This window comes from Trichosurus vulpecula, chromosome 3 (assembly GCF_011100635.1).
Source record: "Trichosurus vulpecula isolate mTriVul1 chromosome 3, mTriVul1.pri, whole genome shotgun sequence".
Lineage (NCBI taxonomy): Eukaryota > Metazoa > Chordata > Mammalia > Diprotodontia > Phalangeridae > Trichosurus > Trichosurus vulpecula.
In genome coordinates, this window is record NC_050575.1 from 278,632,875 (window position 1) to 278,648,532 (window position 15,658).

Below are 15,658 nucleotides of genomic sequence, written 5' to 3' on the forward strand. Positions count from 1 at the left end.
TGTGCAATCTGCATACTTATCACACACATATGTGCATACATGTATGCTGTAGACATACATGTGCATATGTATACATATGTATGTATATGTGCATGTATACCTATCCTACATTACCTTCTCTTGTTTCTGTCATCTTTAGATGTCTTTCTTTTTATACTGTGAGAATGAATTAATTCCCTATGTATCTACACTGATTTCTTTAGACAATTCCTCTTCCATTGAGAATTTAACTTGAGAAATTAACATCTCTTCAACCTTTTGTTGAATTTCAGTCTGTGAAATCCTATCTCTTTTTTTAATGAAACCTTTGAAATCTATTCTTCAAAAATCGAGGACATATTAGACTCTGCCTAATATTCTTCTTCTCTTTCAGAAATTCTAAAATGAAGTGGTCACTTCCCCCTCCTCCCACTTCTTGCACCATTGATTTGCACTAATAGCTCTTAATAATAAATGCTAAATTAATATTTTAGTGTTTTCTCATCAAAGCACTGTTTGTCAGAATGAATTTCATGAAGCAGTAATTCCACTTGTAATATAACATTAATGTATGTCAAATTGAGATGATGCATCCCTCTGCACACTTTGCATTTCATTATTTCATTTCCTATAGTTTATTTCATCCAGAAAGATCCAGTTGAAGATATTTAGAATGACATGCTATGCAACAGGAGAGATTTTTAGGTTCATTTTAAGTTGCTCACTTGGATGACATTTCAGTCTATGTGTTTTCTTAAAGCATCTTTTGCCAAACAAGCAAAGGTTAACAGTAAGCAGATAACACAGCTTAATGAGGTCAAATCAAGCTGATTCATGATCACTATGGAGAAGAATATCCTCCTGGGGAAAATACTTGTACTGAAAAATCCCATAAACCAAACCACTTGTTTATCTGTCATTCCCACAGAGATAGTAATGTAATTACTCTCATAATTATCTTCATTAGTGTCAGGCATTATCTGCAATTCATTCCTCTGCTCTAAGAGTATGTTTGTTTATTTGCTGATTTTTCTCTTGGATTTGGCCAACCGAGTTTAGAATTTTGTATCTGTAAGCCATATATCCGACATCTGTGATGCACTGTTCTGACATTCTCCCTGCTAAAATATAGATTGCTGTCTTTCAGTTTCAGAATCCCTGTGCCCATTCCCTGACATCTGCCCTTCATTACTTGGTTCCCGTGCGACCAAGACGACAGATTGTCTATCCTCTGGAAGAGCTTGGCATAAATGCTCCATCAAAGGAGGTCTCCAAGGATCAGGTGGGTAACAGAAGCAGCAGCAGGCAAGAGGCATAGTGCCAGCTAATGCAGGGTTTGGCAGATGGGACGACATTACTGTCTTAGTGTTGAATAGGCTGCTTCTTAATTACAGTGAACCTGGTGTTCATACCCTTACAGCCCGAGCCTCGCTAATGCACTACTGTATCCAAAATGTTCATTTCAAATTGAACAGTAAAACAGTAACCATTGCATGGTGATCACTAAAAACAAACAAACAAATAAATACAGGGAGGGAGGTATTTTTCTAGCATGAACTGCATTTATAGTATACTTTTTCTCTCTCCAAGCACTTCACATGGTATTCTTCTCTCAGCTGATTTTTGGGTTCATGACAAGAAATGTTATATTACCCAAGATGAAACTGACAGAAATCGTACTTGATATGTTTTAGATAGTTCTTTAGTCCTAAAGTCATGTTTATTTAATTGGCTTCTGGAGTGAAACTCTGAATACTGCTACAGAATGTCAAGAATGATTAACAGAAACATATTAGATACCCTTGGGCTGCTAAGATATTTGACCTTAAAATGAATGCATTTGCCTAAGCAAGAGAGGCTTCTCTTGTTACAAGAATAGAAAAATATCACAAGGCAAGGGAATAAAGTAAAAATCTGACTTTTAAGGCCAAAAATGTATACAGCTATTTATTTCCCATAACAAAAAGAGAAGAGAGGAAAAACCTTGTAGAATCATTATTTCTATATATGTCTATTTGGGGTAAATTGTTTTTCTTCTTAAAAAATATAAAAATTACCATAAGACAAAAACACAATTCCCCTTGAAGAAAAATAGAAAAGTATAAGCCCTAAGATCTGAAAACAATTCCTCAGAGACAGATGTTATCTCTGAGATGAAAATTTCTACAGATGTTAGAACCTTACACAGCACATTGTACCAATATCTTTTCCTCCCCTCCTGCTTCCCCACCCCCATTCTGCCTTAGTTACTAGTTTGCATCCAAGTACGATTCAGGATGATGACTGCTCTATAAAAGTCCAATTTTGAGGAGGACACACAGTTGCTTTAAGGGTTATTTCTGGGTTCTTTTCTCTAAATTATATGAGACAGTTGAATTTTATTTAGGACAGTTGCTGTGTCCTAGATTTTTTTATTTTGGAAGACCTGGATGCAAATATTCATTCTTTAATCTCTAGTTCAATTTTTGTTTGTTTGTTTGTTTTTTTACTTACAGTGGTACAAGAGAGTCCCCGTTTGAGTTTAAGGGCTTAGTAACAAAGAACTCCAACCCCTCCCCCCCCCAATTGCTATAGGGAAAAATTACAACAATCCACTAGTTAAGTGGTCAAATGACAATAATTTGTTTTCAACCAAATCAAATTTGCTGGGGTTTTTAAAACATATACTAGCTATAGTTTATTGTACTTGCTTGTTAATAGAACTTTAAGAGTACAATTTAAAAATCTTTTAATATTGATTGAGGTAGGAAATATCGAAGAATTGTCCTCTTATTTTTTTATTAGTTGACTAAGGCAAAATAACACAAAAGATATTGGAAAGATAGTTATGTAATGTTATGTCCATTGTTTCTTAGCAGGGCAATAGATTTTGTAGCAGTTGAATTAGATGTGGTTAAATGATTTTATTTATCAATAGATTCTGTTTTGCTCTTTTAAAATTCATATCCCCCTGCTTACTACGTTATCTGTGCCCCTCTCATTCCCTCATCATATTCATAAATTTATCTGATCTCTTTTCATAGCTTTCATCCAATTCAGTCTATCTCAATGTTGCCTTCCATTTCCTTGCTTTCACCTAGGAAGTCAATTTTCAAGGGAACAGATCACTCCAAGCATTAGTAATGGGATAGAAAGCTTTTCAGCTCAGTAGGTTGCCAATTTGAATCTGGCACAGGTCAGCAGTGATTGGAATTTATCATTTCATGGCAGTTTGGTGACCTCTGCACAATGACTTAGTACTTTCATTCTAGTTTAGTTGATAAGTGTCCCTGATACAATATCTCCCCCATAGTTTCTACTAATTGACTGTCTTCCAAGTATTGTGCCATAAGAATGGGCATGGCAAATAGACTAATGAGCTTCTTACCACAAGCTGCAGAAGAAAGTCATGATGATTAATAATATAGTCTGATAGACAAGAAGTATTAAGGGAAGAACTTTCTGACCAAGTTAGTAATCAATCCATAGTCTGAAGCATGAGATAGAATAGATTTTAGAGATTTTTTTCCGGTTAGGATTACCCGCTAGAGTTAATTGTGTAAACATTCAATTGGTAATTTTCTGTTGAATGTATTTATATGGTCCATCTACATGAAAATGCAGTCAGTTATGCTACCATTTAGACAGACAAGACAAATCAAAATTAACTCAAAAATCTTTAGTTGCCACATATGTGGACATATCTTTAGGCATTCCCCCCCCTCATTGTTATTAAGGTTAGGCTGATTGGTTTTTAGTAGGACAGGCTTGTCTAACCAGTAATGGAAAAGTCACTGAAGAAAATACAGCCATGGTGTAAATAAACACAACTCTGAGAAATTCCTCAGTGGAATACATCTGTATTCCTCATTTTCTGGCCTGGAATTTATTCTAGTGTTTTTAAAATGTATAGTAATAGTTTTTAGATTTTATCATAACCAATTAGATGACAAAAACCTCTTGTACTTTAATATCAAAAGATATTTATTGAATACATGCTGCTTATCAACTATTTTAATCATAACCACTCATATCTATAAAGCATATTACTATTTACCAAATGCTTTCCTTATAACAAGCCCATGAGACAAGTAGTTCACTATTTCCATTTTTTAATAGTTAAAAGAAATTGAGTCTCATAAATGTTAAGTGACTTGGCCAAGGTCACATACCTAGTAAGTGTTAATAACAACAGCAGCTTGTAAGTCCTTTGACTCTTTCCCCTGCCTGGTGCTGCTTCTCTCCAATGGTAGACTCTGAAGGAGGAGCAGCTGTGGGCCCTAATTGAAGAGAACACGGAGCTGCCTAGTTCTTAACTATTGCCCAGACTATAAGGCAGCAGTAGAAACATTCTCCTGATGCTGGAGATCAGTGGAAGAGGATTGGCTAAGAAACTGGCCCTGGGGGAGTGGAATATTCTGTGTTCAGAAAATAAGAGGGTGAAGGGAGAGTTAGTGTGGTGATTGGAGTGATTAGTACTCTGTGTGTGTGGGGGGCGGGGGAATGGTTTGTGGGTGTGTCCAGGTATGGATCCCCCATGTGGGTGGTGTTTAGTAGCAGCTGCCTGAAGGGTTGGGTTGACACTGGGGACAAACTTTTGTTTTAGGGAGGATTAACTCATTCTACCGAGGTAAGCTGTCCTAGCATATTCAAGTAGTCCCTAAAATTGCATGTGTGCTGGGTCTCAGTGCCTTTCACTCAGTGCCTTTTCACAATTTAAATATTTCTATCCTTTGGAGACAGAGTTCTAACAAATGCACATGTTTGAGGCCATGGTTGTCTCTGCTTGCGACAAGAAAACATCAGCAAAAGGGAAGAAAAGCAAGTAGACCCAAAAGCACAATGTGTGTAAATGAGTCTATAACATTCATTTCTTAAAATATATAGTTGTTATAACTTAGCCTAGAATTCTTTTTTTTCTAGCTCAAACCTTTTATGCTGCCATTTAATTATACTTTAAAAATAATCGTTCATTTAAAAATGATCTGTGTAAGCATTTTGGGGGACATTTTTGGTCAGTTTATATGATTTTGACATTGGAATTATCTTTTTTTTGTTTTTCCAGAGTAAATCACAATTTATTAAACATCTTCCTTCTTAAACTTAAATATATTACTATTTTTCTAGAATGTGATCTCTTGCAAAGATGTTACTTGCTGGCATTAGTTACCCTTTGAATTGCTTCTTTTCATCTCTGACTGTTCTTCCCTCAGTCCAAGTATAATTACCATCTGATGGACTGTTACTGGATACAGTTTCACTTGTACATCTGCTGTCCTAGTAAATTTCATTATTCTACCCAGCACCTGCTAGATTTTCTCCTGGTTTAATTGTTTCCCACCCCCTCCTTAAACTTCTTCACTTTCATTGCCAGCCATCTAGTTTCCATGCGGATTTCTGGAGATCAACTATTTAGCATCTTTTGATGGAAATTTTCTCAAAACTCAATTAATGCTTCTTTCTATACCATGTGTACAGTGAAATCATGAATATTTTCTAGCTTGTCCTGAATATAAACCAAGATATGTTATATTGTAAGTGTACCTGTAGTAGATTACCCCAGCTTAAATCTATCCTGTAATTCAAATTTACTTCTCCGTACTCCTCTGCAGAAATTCCCCATACATTTAAGTATATGTACAAAAGGATATCTTCTATTTATAGTCAAAATTCTTTTCTGAGATTCTTGGAACTATTTTCATGAATCTTATTCATAAGCATCATTTTTAGACTGAAAATTCTCTGGGTTCCAAGATGATATCTTTATGGTTCTCAATGTGAAGGCTAGCATAGCACCACATATGAGACTGATATATGTATTCAGCTGCCAGATTCTGATTATTTTCAGAATCGCAGAGTTTTTTAAGAGTAGGAAGGTGCCTTAAAGCTTGCCTCATCCAACTCCATTTTACAAATGAGGAAACTGACTCATGGAGAGGTTAAATGACTTATTCAAACACATTAAGTGGGCAGAAGCAGGACCTGAGCCTGTCTTCTGACTCCCAAGCCACTACCCTATTCTTTCCACTATGTGATTCTTCTCTTGCAAGTATTAATCAGCCAAGCAATAAACATTTAATTACATTCCTATTATGTATCATCGTGGTCTGCTAGATACTGGGAATACAAAGACAAACCCTCCTCGTCCCCATACCTTCCCTCAAGAAGCTTAAAATCATAAGGGGAAACAACATGGAAACATACAAGCTACAAAATAATGGGCGGGGGACATTAGTCGGGTGTCAGGGGTCAGAAAAGGCTTCATATAGGAGGTGACACAAGCTGAGCTTTCAAGGAAGCTGCAGAATGCGAGAGACAGAGATCAGGAGAAAGTACATTCAGCGCATGGGGGCCAGGCTGTGCAGAGGCAGGAGGTAGGAGGTGGAACGCAGCCAGTAGGCTCTTTGTTAAGCAGTTAACAATTCATAGAACTCAGAGATCAAAAGGACCTTAGAGATCATTTGGTCTCATAACACTCCCATTTGGTAGATAAAGAAATCGAGTCCCAGGGACCTTGTGTGTCCACTATAGCTAATGGCAGAGACTTGATTTGAACCCAGGTCTGCTGACTCAGGTTCAAATTAATAGTTCTACTTTCCAGATGAAAAACCCAAAACCACTGAAAAGTTAAGTGACCTGAAAATGATTTTCGTATCTAGTAGATACTTGGCATTAATTACTTGAACTTTGACAAAAAAATGACCCATTGTCAGATTCTTTAAAAAAAAAAAAGCTCTGTTTAGCACTTTAGCCTGGTGAATTTAGACTTGTAAGCCTGACACTGAGAAAGGACAGTGGGAAAGGTATGGGCAGAGAGGTCCACCATCTTTGTCATAACTCTGCAGTCATAACATCGATGTTTAGCATTATGTCATAATTATACTGTGAAGCCTGCCTTTTTCCTCTGGGAGCCATGCTGAAAATGCCTCCTTAACAGATATAGAAAATTTTTCGAGGTTTATGGAGCAGAGGAGAAGGCTTTAATCCTGTTTCTGTGAGGAACAAAAAATATGAGTGAGATTCATGCTTGTAGCCCTATGTGTTGATGGGTAACAATGCTCTGTGTCCACTGGTCCCTGTGTAAGGGTGAAGGATTTTATGACTAAGGCTGGAAGAAGAGCTGAGAAAGAATATCAAATAGAGCTGGGGTGGGAAAGGTAGCATTTGACTCTTGAAGCTTTATGATAACCTATTATGGGGCTTTAAAGACAAAGTTCCTCCTTAACCTTTGTCTGTTCAATGCCAATCAATCATCAGCTTCTTTCTTAATCTCTAGGATAAATATTGATGAAGCCTACTTTCAGATCTAATATTCTTACCAGGAGGTAAGAAGCTTTCAGTTGTTTCAGTGCTGACAATAAGGAGAAATACTGAGCATCCTTTATTCACAGGAATAGACCTTTCATGTAATTATGAAATTACTAGTAATACACAGGAATTTTCTCTTTCAAAGAGAACCTTTGAATCTAAAACTGCACCATTTAAAAATAGAGTTAATGTATCCTCTCTCTTCCCCCTCAACAACCTTTAAAGCAGCCAATGTGGCCTTCCTTTCAGTTTCAGGATGCCTCATTCTCCTTTGGTAGCTACAATAATTCTGAAAAAAGGCTTCACCTCACCTAAAAGAGCAGATCCTGAGGCGTTCCTGGATGCTGACTGGGCTCATGCCACAGCCCAGCAGGGAGAAAAAAATAGATTCTCTTTCCTGCCGAGCTATGGTAATGAATACCATCAAGGTTCAGAAGTGCCCCAGGATACATAATATGACTGCTGTGGTGCCTCTGAAGAGCCATGGCCCAAGTGCAGAGCATCCTCGGCTGGATCTCAGCTCCAAGGGCACTAAGTGGCTCTCACAGCATCCTCAAAATGCGCCTTCAAGGATGAAGGAAATGACAGTAAAAAAAATGATGCTTTAAAACAAAAAGAAAAGAAAAGCTGACAAAGAAAACAGAACTAGAAGTGGGCAACCTTTTGAGGAGAAATGATTCATGTTCTAGTGGACTCGGCAGAGAGAGGTAGGTGTGAATGTTGCCCTGGGGACTCACTTCATGGGTCCAAGTCCAAAACCCTTCTTTGAGCCCCAGTGAACTCATCTGTAAAATGGAGATACTAGCTCTCAGACCTTTCTCCTAAGACTGTTGGGATGCTCATGACATTTTGTGTGTGTGTGTGTGTGTGTGTGTGTATGCAGAGTGCTTTTCAAGCCCTGGAATGTTTTAAAAATGTCAGCTATTATTACTAGTTTTGAAAATATAGAGGGAGGCGGAGCCAAGATTATGGCTGGAAAGCAGAGACTTGCTTAAACTCTTCCCCAGGTCCCTCCAAACACTCGTAAAAAATGGATCTGAACAAATTCTAGAGCTGCAGAACCCACAAAATAGCAGAGGGAAGCAGGGCTCCAGCCCAGGACAGCCTGGATGGTCGCTGGGAAGGGTCTATCACACAGAACTGGGAGTGCAGTGGAGCACAGCCCAGCATGGGCTGTGCCAGGATCAACCAGACCAAGAGCTGGGCAGAACAGGCCGTAGGGTCCTGAATCATTGAGCTGTGGCAGTTTCCAGACTTCTCAACCCACAAATGCCAAAGACACAGAGCAGGTTAGTGGAAAAAGTGCTGGATTGGAGCGAGAGGAGTGTGTGGTCAGCCCCAGTCCTGGGGGCAGTGGAGGTGGTGCAGCTCTGTGGGTGCTTCCAGAGCTCCAGCTGTGGTTGCTTCTGGCCCCAGGCCCACCTGGTGGGAGGAATTAAGTGGCAGATCAGAGTGAGAGTGCAGAGCCTGCTTTGCCCTTTTTGGATCTGGATCACGGTCCTGGTTGGCAGTTCTTGGGGGAGAAGGAGTGCTGATGTGGCAGAGCTTGCTGTGTAGAAGTAGCTCTGAAAACAGCAGCACAAGACCACTTAAGCTTGAGACAAAGTACTCTCTACTCCAGAAGCAGTCATACCCTGACAAAAAGCTCAAGGGTCAAGTAGTTGGTGGGGAACATGAACAGGCAGCAAAAATGGACTCAGATTCAAACTCAGACTTTAGAATCATTTTTGGTGACAAAGAAGAGCAAAACATACAGCCAGAAGAAGTCAACAAAGTCAAAGAGCCTACATCAAAAGCCGCCAAGAAAAATATGAATTGGGCTCAGGCCATAGAAGAGCTCAAAAAGGATTTGGAAAAGCAAGTAAGAGAAGTAGAGGAAAAATCGGGAAGAGAAATGAGAGTTATACAAGAAAATCATGAAAAACAAGTCAATGACTTGCTAAAGGAGACCCAAAAACATACTGAAGAAAATAACACCTTAAAGAACAGACTAACTCAAATGGCAAAAGAGCTCCAAAAAGAGCATGAGGAGAAGGTTGCCTTGAAAGGCAGAATTAGCCAAATGGAAAAGGAGGTCCAAAAGACCACTGAAGAAAATACCACCTTAAAAATTAGATTGGAGGAAGTGGAAGCTAGTGACTTTATGAGAAATCAAGAAATTATCAAACAGAACCAAAGGAATGAAGAAATGGAAGACAATGTGAAATATCTCATTGGAAAAAACACTGACCTGGAGAATAGATCCAGGAGAGATAATTTAAAAATTATTGGACTACCTGAAAGTCATGATCAAAGAAAGAACCTGGACATCATCTTTAAGAAATTATCGAGGAAAACTGCCCTGATATTCTAGAGCCAGAGTAAAATAGAAATTGAAAGAATCCACCCATCACCTCTTGAAAAAGATCCCAAAAAGAAAACTCCTAGGAATATTGTCACCAAATTCCAGAATTCCCAGGTCAAGGAGAAAATACTGCAAGCAGCCAGAAAGAAACAATTTGAGTATTGTGGAAACACAAGCAGGATAACACAAGATCTAGCAACTTCTACCTTAAGGGATCAAAGGGCTTGGAATATGATATTCCAGAGGTCAATGGAACTAGGATTAAAACCAAAAATCACCTACCCAGCAAAACTGAGTATAATGCTCCAAGGCAAAATATGGATTTTCAATAAAATAGAGCACTTTCAAGCTTTCTCAGTGAAGAGACCAGAGCTGAATAGAAAATTTGACTTTCAAATACAAGATTCAAGAGAAGCATGAAAAGGTAAACAAGAAAGAGAAATCATGAGGGACTTACTAAAGTGGAACTGTTTTGTTTACATTCCTACATGGAAAGATGATGTGTGTAATTCATGAGACCTTTCTCAGTATTAGGGTGGTTGAAGGGAATATACATACATACACACACACACACACACACACACGCACACACACACACACACACACACACACACACATATATATATATATATATATAGACAGGGGCACAGGGTGAGTTGAATATGAAGGGATGATATCTAAAAAAATAAAATCAAATTAAGGGATGAGAGAGGAATATATTGAGAGGGAGAAAGGGAGAGATAGAATGGGATAAATTATCTCACATACAAGTGGCAAGAAAAAGCAGTTCTGTTGGAAGGGAAGAGGGGGCAGGTGAGGGGGAATGAGTGAATCTTGCTCTCATTGGATTTGACTGGAGGAGGGAATAACATACACACTGAATTGGGTATCTTACCCCACATGAAAGTGGGAGAAGGGGATAAGAGAGAGGGGATGATAGAAGAGAGGGCAGATAGGGGGAAGAAGTAATCAAAAGCAAATGCTTTTGAAAAGGGACAGGGTCAAGGGAGAAAATTGAATAAAGGAGGGCAGGATAGGATGGAGGGAAATATAGTTAGTCTTTCACAACATGAGTATTGTGGAAGTGTTTTACACAATGATACATGTGTGGCCTATGTTGAATTGCTTGCCTTCTTAGGGAGGGTGGGTGGGGAGGGAAGAGGGGAGAGAATTTGCAACTCAAAGTTTTAAAAGCAGATGCTCAAAAAAAAGTTGTTTTTGCATGCAACTGGGAAATATGATATACAGGCAATGGGGCATAGAAATGTATCTTGCCCTACAAGAAAGTAAGGGGAAAAGGGGATGGGGGGAGTGGGGTGACAGAAGGGAGGGCTGACTGGGGAATGAGGCAATCAGAATATATGCCATCTTGAAGCTGGGGGGAGGGTAGAAATGGGGAGAAAATTTGTAACTCAAAATCTTGTGGAAATCAATGCTAAAAACTAAAAAATATTTGATAATAAAATATGGAATTCAAAAAAAAAGAAAATACAGGGCTTTACTTAGAGCAGGGGTGGGGAACCTGCAGCCTCAAGGCCACATGTGGCCCCTCTAGGTCCTCAAGGCCACAGGTTCCCCACCCCTGATTTAAACAATGAAGACTTTTGATGGTTAGGTTTCAAACCACTAGCAACAATGCCTTTTGTCTACTGTTTCAATCGTTTTTTCACTATGGATGTTATTTTTCTACTGCCAAGAAATAATTTTCTCCTGTAATTCTTTTTTTAACATGTGTACAAAATCACATAAATCATAGAAGACAGCCTGTGTAGTAGAAAGAACAACAGATTAGGAATCCTAGGACCTGAATTATAGTCTCAGTTGTGCCACTAACTAGTTTTTGATCATAGGCAAGTAATTTAACTTCATTAGGTCTTGATCCCCATGTCTAGAAGTGTAACACTGACCACCATGGCCCCCACAGCCTGAAGGCCAGGTGTGTTAGATTTCATTCCTCCTCTAGCTTTCTCTGGTACCCTGAAGAGAGATTGAGCAATATTCAGGCTCTCTGCTACTGGCTACTGATAGCATTTCCTCAAATATGAAGGGGGTGTCCCTGTACCCTGGTTCCATTCAGCCACTAACAGATAAGCTTTTACAAATGAATATTTACTTCAAAAGGTGTAATCATAAATATACAAACAGTTTAGCTCAGTTCCAATAGAGAACAGTCCCAGCTTTCAAGTTTAAGCTCTGCCTTGGGCTCAAGTCCCCAGACCTTGCTTCTCAGAGCTTCTCTGTTGGGTTGGCTGGCACCAGTGTCTAAGGTCACCATGGCTTGAACTCCTGGGTCCAGTGAGGATCCATCACCAGCCCCTGAAACTGAGAAGGACAAATGAAATGGAATAGAGACAAATGCCACAGGCCCATTTCTCAGAGCCAGAATAAAAAGGAGAATAAGGCATCCTCCCTACAGGTTCAATTCATAGCACCCATGCTGTGGGTGAACTGTGATCTTCACTCTCTGGATGTAGTAGGAATGAACACACAGGAAAGAGAGCGACTGTTTCAGTCTAGCCATTGAAAGATGCACCCTATTCTGGCTATGCAGCCAAATCAAAGGAAACTACTCCTACCCCTGTGGTAGGGAAACTCAGGGAAGCAGGGTGCCCCCGTATTTGGCAGTCTGGGCATGCACAGGTCAAGCCCTCTTGCATAAAGAGTGCCAACTACTGTTCAATTGACACCAAGAAGCAGGGAATCCAGCCTGTATGAAACAGCAAGATGCCCTAAGGGAAAAGAAACAGGAGGTTTTTCCACCCTGATTACCATCTCCCCTCATATCCTGGTGGAGACAACCTAGCACCTTAGAACCCCAGGAATATCAGTGGCCTGTAGAGACCCCAAGAATAAAAGAAGATCTCGCCACCAAACGCTGCCAAATCATTCAGTGTTAGAAAAAGATAAGACTTTTATTTATAAAAATGACACTAAAGAAGATGCATTACCATCTGCCTTGCAGCTGAACCATCAGGTCTTTCCATCTGCCCTAAAGCTGAACTCATTTGTATGTGTTGTCTCTCCTTATTAGAAAGTGAGCACCTTCTTTTTGTAGCAGCAAAGAATTGGAAATCAAGGGGATGCCCATCAATTGGGGAATGGCTGAACAAGCTGTGGTATGTGAATGTAATGGAATACTATTGTGCTATAAGAAATGGGGAAGATACGGACTTCGTAACCTGGAAAAACCTACATAATATAATGCTGAGTGAGCGGAGCAGAACCAGGAGAACATTATACACAACCACAGATATATGGATTCTGTGATGATTAACCCTGATAGACTTTGCTCTTCTCAGCAATACAAAGTTCAAAGACAACTCCAAAGGACTCATGATGGAGAGAGCTATCTACATCCAGAGAAAGAACTATGGAGTCTGAATGCAGATTGAGGCACACTGTTTGCTCTCCTTTTTTCCCTTTGTTTTTTTTCTCTTTTGTTTCTTCTTTCTCATGATTCCTTCCATTGGTCATAATTCTTCTTTACAACTTGACTATTGTATAAATAAGTCCAATGCGAAGTTATATGTAGAAGATTTATTGGATTCCATGCTGTCCTGGGGAGAGAGAGAAGGTGGGGGGAGGGGAAGAAAATCTAGAACTGAAAATCATGTGGAACTGAGTGTTGTAAATTAAAGATAAAAAATCTTAATTAAAGAAAGTGAGCCCCTTGAGAAAAGGGACTAGCATGTTTTTATGTTTCCCCAATACTTACCACCATGCTTTAGCACATAGGTATTTAATAAATGCTTTTTTATTATTCATTCCTTTTTGTCTTTCTCTCTAAGAGGTTGGTTGGATCCAGGGGTGGGGAACCTGCAGCCTCAAGGCCATATGTGGCCTTCTAGGTTCTTAAGTGCAGCCCTTTGACGGCCACATGGAGCTGCACTGGGGAACCTAGAGGGTCACATGTGACCTCCAGGCCACAGGTTCTCCCCCCCCCCTGCTTTAGACAGTCTCTAAGGTCCCTTTAATCTCTGGACTAATATGATTCTATATTCTCTAAGTCAGAATATCACACATAGAGCCTGAAAACTGAATTTGGTTTGTGGAACAGTTTAAAAGCAATGTTACCATTCATTAAAAAGCTCTTTGAGTGGATATGTCTTATGAACCATTATTAATCTAGCCTGTTAAGCATTTGTATAAGAAATTTTTACCTGTAATTAAAATGATACCTCTGTACTACGTTGTAGCATCCATTAGGTGAAGTGCTTTGAGGCAGGATTGGATAGATCTAGAAATGGTCTGCAGGATAGAGAGATACTTCATGTTCATACCAGTCACTTGAATTGAGCCTAGATAGGCTAACGTTTTCTACCGTTTCGCAACTTTTAGAATGTAACATGACCTTAGTAGTTGTTCCAGTTCTAACCAGATGAGTGTCCATCTCATAAAACCAGTATGAGAACTGTCATTCATATTGAGAAAAGAGGGAGCCAATTGAAAATGAATGAGGCTCAGAGACTGAAGTACTTCCTCATCCCCAGAAGTGGCCCCTTTAGGGCAGGGTTGAACCACAATAGTATGACAGAAGGGGAAAGGTTTTTCTGTTCCTCCTTATGTAGTACCTGTTGCTTGAAAACCTACAGCTTTAAAAATGCAATCCTGAAAGAGGTTTAGACATTTTAAATAAGTAGTTTTAAAAAACAACCCTTTATTGTGAATGTCTGGGTATCACTAAGCTTTATCCAGATCAATGATACAATTTTCTCCATAGTAACAAGCTTATTATGAAAGGGAAAACAAAAAGGTACCTTTAAAAATGGAAATAAAACAAATGGAATAAATAAGGTGCAGAAGAGTGTGGGAGCCATAAAAGATTTTATTGCCACTTGTTTGAGAAATCAAATATGACTCACATGGCAATAGCAGGCATGAGTAATTCAATCATATGAAACCTGTAGCAATAAAAACTTTATAGCTCACTAGACCATTGCTTGCTATTTCTTCCTCCTTTTCTATACAATCAAATGTCATTTTTCATTCCTCAGTGCATATATTGAAGGGTCATAGTGGTAGTCACTTGAAGTAGGGCTTTATAAAAAAAGTTTTTAAGTTTAAATTGAAAGCTTGCCCCTTGCTATCTGCCCAGGAGAACCATCTTTAGTGGTGCATTTTGATTAGAGGACTTTGGACTCAATTAGTCAGGAAACTTTACCTTCTCTAGGAGTTTTGTAGTCCTCACTATGGAGTTTTGACATTGCTAGACCTAAAAGTGTATAAGGGTATCATCAGTTACTTAGATTGTAGTTTGTGTAAAGTCTGGTGTTAACATCATTATTTTTTGTCATTGTGTTATATCCCTCTACTTGTCTATAATTCCTTCATCTAAGTTTTCTGCCATTTTTTACTACCACTTTAGATATTCTGCCTGCCATTCTGGTTTCTCATTATCTTGAGTCATTCTCAGCCTCCATATTTTTTTTTTACTACCGCTCCAGATATTCTACCCTGCTATGGATGGAGACTGAGGGGCGGGAAGGAGACAGGAAAAAAACGCTGAAGAAAGGAACAGCATGCAGGAAAGTTGTTTATAGCTATGCTCATCTGATAGATGATAGATAGATAGATAGATAGATAGATAGATAGATAGATAGATAGACAGATGAGAGAGAGAGAGACTGAGACTGAGAGAGAGACTGATGCATGCAGTGGTGGATGACCTTGATGTCTTCGATATCTGACTAAGCTCTAAGTGTTCCACAGTGCCTGCTTCAGCCACCTTCATGGACAAATTATTCTCATTTGCTCATTCTGCCAGGGAAAGTCTTTACATGCTTGGTGTAGACATCCTTCTAATTCACCAACAGGTTGGGGGCTGTTGGTTACCTTTCTTGTCTTTTGTCCTGCCACTGGACTTCATGACTCAGGAAGGGAGAGTGAGGCTGAGGACTTTGTGCATCTGCCTCATTTAAATCCAATTCATGTGTAAGTTAAGACATCACCTGTGATGTCATTGGTCCTCCTCAAAAACAAAGGATGAACAACAACAAAGATAGATAGGTAGGTAGGTAGAAAACATTTATTAAGCACTTACTATATACC

General features: G+C 39.2%; 1 protein-coding gene across 1 annotated transcript in view; it reads left to right on the forward strand.

Moving 5' to 3' along the window:
* CFAP61 (cilia and flagella associated protein 61) overlaps positions 1-15,658 on the forward strand; it is a 362,517-nt gene that overhangs the window by 135,331 nt on the left and 211,528 nt on the right. The window contains exon 21 of the mRNA XM_036749971.1: positions 1,127-1,261. Within this exon, the coding sequence (XP_036605866.1) occupies positions 1,127-1,261 (135 nt within the window). The remainder of the gene's footprint in view (positions 1-1,126; positions 1,262-15,658) is intronic.